The 6,185-nt window shown below is 30.6% G+C and overlaps 1 protein-coding gene across 1 annotated transcript; it reads right to left on the reverse strand.

Annotated features, from left to right (window-relative positions):
- Positions 1-2,225: 2,225 nt before the first annotated feature.
- Positions 2,226-5,895, reverse strand: LOC111987533 (peroxidase 4). Its single transcript, XM_065766056.1, has 3 exons — positions 5,665-5,895; positions 3,385-3,553; positions 2,226-2,455 (listed from the first exon to the last, which is right to left on the reverse strand). The coding sequence occupies exons 1-3, from the start codon at positions 5,893-5,895 to the stop codon at positions 2,226-2,228; spliced, it is 630 nt and encodes a 209-aa protein (XP_065622128.1).
- Positions 5,896-6,185: the final 290 nt, after the last annotated feature.

Consider the following 6,185-nt stretch of genomic DNA (forward strand, 5'->3'; position numbering starts at 1 on the left):
CTTTTATTTGGAGAAACAAGGTTCAAATCTTTCATCCTCTATTTTAACCTTTGAATTAAAAAGAAAAAGAAAAAAAATACCATGGCGTGGAAGTACTAAAAAGTTTATTTATTTATTTATATTTTGAGACAATATAAACATAAATACCTCTCTAGCTAATATATATCTGAACACCTAGCCCATAAGCCCACTTAGTGTTTGACCCAAAAGTAGTTGGATCCCATACTTCAAAGAGCCTATCACGGTTTATAATTTTTTTTTCTTCTTTCTTCCTTTCTTCTTCTTTTTATTTTATTTTTAAAATATGAATGATGACTCAAATTGAATTTGAAGAGAAAATACTTGATTTGAAAATATTTTATAGTATATTTATATTTTCTTAAAAATAAGAATTGTAATCAATTTGAAAATAAAATAGATTAAAATTATTTGTTTGTTTTGAAAGTTCAAAATGTGTATAAAACACCCTTGAACGTTTAGACCCCAAATTATAAAATTACCAATTCAAGCTTATAATCAAACAATTAATGTGCAGAATATGAACATAAGTCAATCACAGAATTGATAACTAATTTATGCCAAATATAAACACATCCACAGCAGTAAATATAAGGCAAAGATAAAGAGAAAGAAGATGCAAACACACGAACAATACACGATGTGTTATCGAAGAGGAAACCAAAGTCCTCGGCGTAAAACTCTCCGTCGCCCTCCAAGTGTCAAATAATCCACTAAAGAATGTAGTTGAATATATGAAAAGCAGAAGACCCTCCAAGCCTAATCTACCCAAGTACCTAAGCCTTCCAAGTTTCTTGCTCTAAGAGTTACGCCGAACCTATTTCTTCTTTAACTTCCCGAATTTCGCTACTATATCATAGCATCAACCAATGTATATTGGTTCCTTCCAAACTGTTTTCCTTAACACAAATGAACATTCTCACAAACTGGGTGTGGTGAGATAAGGATTTGGTCAATGACCTCTAAAGGATATGACAATGGAGAGGAAGAGAGTAGAGGAATTTGTAGAGACTCTAAGTTAAAGATTAGGAATGAGGTAATCTTATTTTTCTCTAGGCTTCTCTCACAAAATTCTCTCTAAAAGCTCTCTCAATTTAGTGGGTATAAGGGTCTATATATAGTGGTGTGTGTTTGGAATACGAAGAGTCAGTTTTTGCCAAACAAGGCTGATTGGCGGCTTGACCTCGCGGCTTGTTCAAGTCGCGAGCTCAAGTCACGACATAATGGCCTGGCTAGCCTGGGACTTTTGTCCTGTAGTGCGACATGGCGCAACCCCCCTTTATTTTATGAGTTATTAATATAATTTTTTTAATACTTTTATATATTTCCATATATTTCGATAATATTTGTTAATATATATTTAGAAAATAATTAAACATATAAATTTCGTGTCTCACTATATATTATATGGTTTAAGTGAGGAAAAGAGAATTTAAATTGTAATATTATGTCTCATTATTATTTATATCAATATATCACGACATTTCGCATTTTCTCACATTGCTAAAAGTCAAAGGGATTTTTCTCTTCAATTTCATATTTTTTCCTCTATAAAATGAAGCTTTTTCCTTGTCAAGATGCCAACAGTATCTATTTATATCTATTTATAAATACAGTAAGTCTGACTATAAAAAAAATTAGTAACTTTTTTCATGATTAGTTATATTGTGATTAATGTATAATAAAAGTCAGTGATAAACTTATATAAGAATAATATGTTGCACCAATATAACTAATAATTTCAACAAATTATGAAAAATATAGTAAAATTGATTGCCTATAGAATTACTCTTAAAATTTATGAATTCTGTAACTCAACTGACATCTGTTGTTATTTCTAAATAGAGATGTTCATAGTTCAAATGTCATATTCCAAATATCATATTCCTAATTATTGTAACTATTGAATTTAAAAAAAAAAAAAAATTGCTCTTATAAAAACATGGAGCTTACTCCATATTGAAGAGGAAATCCCAAAAGAAGTAACCAAGGCAAAAGGGAATTTATTAAATTCAGCAATAATCCAAACAAATTTCAAGTTCTACAAATAAATAAGTTTACAAATTTTCACTCAAAGTACTACAGTACCAACAAACAAATTGCCCTCCAGTGGGGCTAGTATTGGAAATTGGTTTTTACAATAAAAAGAGAAATAAATCTTCAGTAATTCATTTCTATTTATTTATTTTTCTGGAAAATCACCTCCACTAATTATTCACCATCCTGCAGTTCTTCCTGATTTCACCACTCGATCCAGTGAGAGGCTGTAAGTCTCCCATTTTGATAATTGCCTCGACAAAGTCACAGTAGAAAGTCTCAGTATCTTCGCTATATTTTTTAACCAATGAATCAGTGGATCCACCATTGAACAATTGTTGATCAGAGCGAAGAAGACCCTTCTGGCTGATGAGGTTCTTGTAGTAATAGTTGTCAAAAGCTGTAGGAGACCAGTAGTCCTTGGACATGTATTTTGCCTAGTCTTGGCAAATGAACTATCAATATTGGTATCGTTATATATGCGATCTCTGAAAACTGTACACCTTACTTGCCCAATTGTGTGGGCTCCTGCCATCAGGTATACAAGAATACGATGAGGAGCATTATCATGTAAACAATTTATCTTGGAAAAGGAAAAAAAAAGTATATTAGATTTTTTTTTGAGCATATTAGATATTTAGGAATTTGCATTTCCAACATTTAGAATAGGATCAAGTTATCTTTGGTATAATTATTTGTCAATATTACACGAATTAATTGCAGTTTTGAGACTTGCACTTTTTTATTATAGGTTCTATATGCTTAATTATTATGCTTGTCAAATTTTTTTTTGAGAATACTAAATATTTTTAACACATAGAGAGAGAGAGGAGAAAATATTAAAAAAACTTACAATATTGTATATCCAAAAGCGTCTAACACTTGTCAAATTTGAGTAGTGCTACATCTGCAAACTATTTTATAATATTTTTACAAAATGATGTTGTAACCAACTTCTTGTTGATTTTCATTTAGACTACAACTAGCATCATTTTTTTTATTTACCAATAACCACTTGCAACATCAGTAATTTGTAAAAAAGTTAATATCTTTAACATTACTTGTCAAATTTTGTAGGTATAGAATGTCATTTATTATCCGTTCCATTAACTCATGCTTTGTTTATAATTATATCTAGTAAAAAGAAAAACAAAACTTGAAATTCAAACGTTCTCTAGATTATACATTGTAAAGATGGAGGGTGTAAACATGCAATATAATCTAAAAGTAGGATTGTAAAAAAATATGTCTATTTAGAAAGTTATTGAGAGTTATAACATATATGAATGCTAGAGAGAGAGAGAGAGAGAGATAGAGAGAGGGGCATACCGGACAAGGCAACCATGTCTTTGGTAGAGAGACCTTTTGCTTGAAATCTATTAATGAGATTGCTAAGGGTAGAAAGTGGGGGAGGGATGACCCCACTGTTGGCATCAGAAAGGCTTGCTGTTTTAGAATCTCTTCTTCCAAGCTTGACATCCCATTTGGGCCCACCGAGCTGCATAATGTTCAACGTGTTTCCAATAATTAATATTAATTGACGCCATCAAAGAGGAAAATGTAATATCTAGAAAATTATTTTCAATTTTATTATATAAAATTTCACTGTTGAGTTAGCCATACACTTCACATGATTCTAGCCATTCACATTACATCATTAAATGGTACAATTATATTCGATTGACAGTATATATGTACCTGTTTATTTGTAAAAGAAAATTTTAGTAGGATTTTCAGTAAGCTACCATTACTCAGAAAGAAATCATAAGTAGCTATGGTTTAGATTAGCAACCTACTCTTTAGTCTATACGTAGGTGAATACAACAAATTCTATTATAAAGTTCTTACAAACTTTTGTGGCATAAATCTTCTTCTTCTCATTAAAAAAAAAAAAGTTTTAATTATATAAATCTTACAATCACAAATCACGAAATTATTAACAATTACATTCATTTATAATTTTTATATAAAAAATTATATTAACTTTAACAATTTTCCAAAAAGAAAAGATAATTAAAAAGTTTATTCATTAGTTCTACATCAACCACATTTATTACCATGTTTAGATTCTTATCCAAGACTTGTACCATTNTTTTTTTTTTTTTTTTTGATTGATGACTCATTGGCTAATAAGGCTTATGTAAATTTTGTAATATTTCTAAAACTGGTAAAGTTACGTCATGAATACAACAAGATTCAAGATATTATATAATATTAATAAAATATAAAAAAACGCAGCCAATTAGGAAATGGAACACGAAATAGCAGTATGATACATATGCCTTGACATGAAGCAAGGCCTCATGCTCAGATCTGGGGCACATGCATGGCACGCAGAAGTCGTCAAAAGTGAGTTGATAATGAAAGTCATAAAAGGCTGCCTCTTTGGTAGGGCTAACTTAAGTCCATCTAATAGTGAAATCAATAATTCTACAAGATCAGTTTAAAGAAGTATTTGAAGTACACAAAAAATTACATGAGCTCAAGGCAAATAATTTAAAGCTTCGTTGTATTTTTCTTCTTGACAGGGTTGTGATGGGTCGGTACTCTTGGATGACACTCCAACTTTCACAGGCGAGAAGACAGCAGCTCCCAACAATGGATCAATTAGGGGATTCGAGGTTATTGATGAAATAAAGTCCAAGATCGAGAAAGAATGCCCCGAAGTGGTCTCATGTGCTGATATCTTAGCCATTGTTGCTCGGGACTCTGTCAAAATTGTGAGTTCATTATTAACTATGCACTATGCAATACTTTTAAAAAATAGTATTAGTTTTTACACATAGATTGACGTGGTTGTTGCGTAATAATATGAAATGAGCATGACACTATCTAATGAATTGATATTTGTATACGTGGAAATGTAATATGAACAAATGTTAACAAGTACGGTACGGTGCTTGTAGAGTTTAAAATAATTTAACTCCTATTTAATAAAAAAATTAAATAAATAAAATACTAAAAAATGTTTAAAGCTGATAAAACACTGACATAAAAATAAAATATCTTGCACAAAATTTGGTTTTAACTGGCACCGGTGCCCGTTTGATAGTATATATGTACCACAAAGATATTTGTAAATGTAATATCAAACATGTTATATTCGATTTGACAGTATATATGTACCTGTTTATTTGTAAAAGAAAATTTTAGTAGGATTTTCAGTAAGCTACCATTACTCAAAAAAAAAAAAAAAAAAAAATTCAAACACTCATTTATTATTTTATTCAAGTGACGTTGATTATGAATATAATCACATTATTTTATACGCTTTAATTTTTTTATATAAAAAATTTGTAGTAATTTTAATATTTTTTTCATATAAAGATAGTGTTTAATCAATTATATATACTTTTCACCTTAATAAAATTTTAATAATAGAATTTATAATAGTTTTAACATTTTCCTTATAAATATAATGTTGCACCAATTATAACTTATGACCTATTGTGAAAAAATTGTATCCATAACATTGTTATATTGTTAAAGTAATTTATTATATGAACATATGAACAATATTATATTTATCGCATGCTGTTAAAAAAAATAAAATAAAATAAAACTGGAGGCCTTCGGGCAACCCAGTAGATAGAGGAAAAGGGAATTTACATTGACAAAACAATCATGAAAGTGGAGGCGAAGCAGAGAAGCACCCTGGCGGGGTTGTTTTGAAATCGCAGAATGCACAACCGATTGAACGATGCTAAACACCTGTGGACAGCTTTTAGAGTAGAAGTTTTTAGAGAGTTGAGCAGAGGAGCTCACCGTGAAAATGACGAGAACAGCAAATGAGACTATGAATAGGAATGAAGAGGCAGAATGAGAATTTGAAGCAGCCATTTCGTCGCTTAATTTGATTGAACTTAGAAGGAAGGCAGTGTTGAGTGTGTGCCAAGAACCTGGTAGGGCATTTGGGTTATATAGAGGTCTAAATGAGAAAGTTTCGCACAGAAGCAGGTACGTATAATACCTAATCAGGTACGTATAATACCTAATCTTTAAGACTAGTATTTGGCCATTTACATGTAGCATGCTACCAAGTCTACCAAAATTTTGCCGGCCATGATTTATTAGACGACCACCTCAACGTTAGATCGTGAGTTGACAATTCCAAAGTTACCTGCCATATG

Source organism: Quercus suber, unplaced genomic scaffold, assembly GCF_002906115.3.
Source record: "Quercus suber isolate HL8 unplaced genomic scaffold, Cork oak 2.0 scaffold_677, whole genome shotgun sequence".
NCBI lineage: Eukaryota > Viridiplantae > Streptophyta > Magnoliopsida > Fagales > Fagaceae > Quercus > Quercus suber.

Bases quoted from the DNA above. Each gene is read 5' to 3' on its own strand.
- LOC111987533 (XM_065766056.1), bottom strand. From the start codon at position 5,895: ATGGCTGCTTCAAATTCTCATTCTGCCTCTTCATTCCTATTCATAGTC. The intron at 3,554-5,664 runs GTAAATTCCCTT...AACATTATGCAG, and splicing joins TTCATGATTGTTTTGTCAAT to CTCGGTGGGCCCAAATGGGA. The intron at 2,456-3,384 runs GTATGCCCCTCT...GGTCTCCTACAG, and splicing joins AGACATGGTTGCCTTGTCCG to CTTTTGACAACTATTACTAC.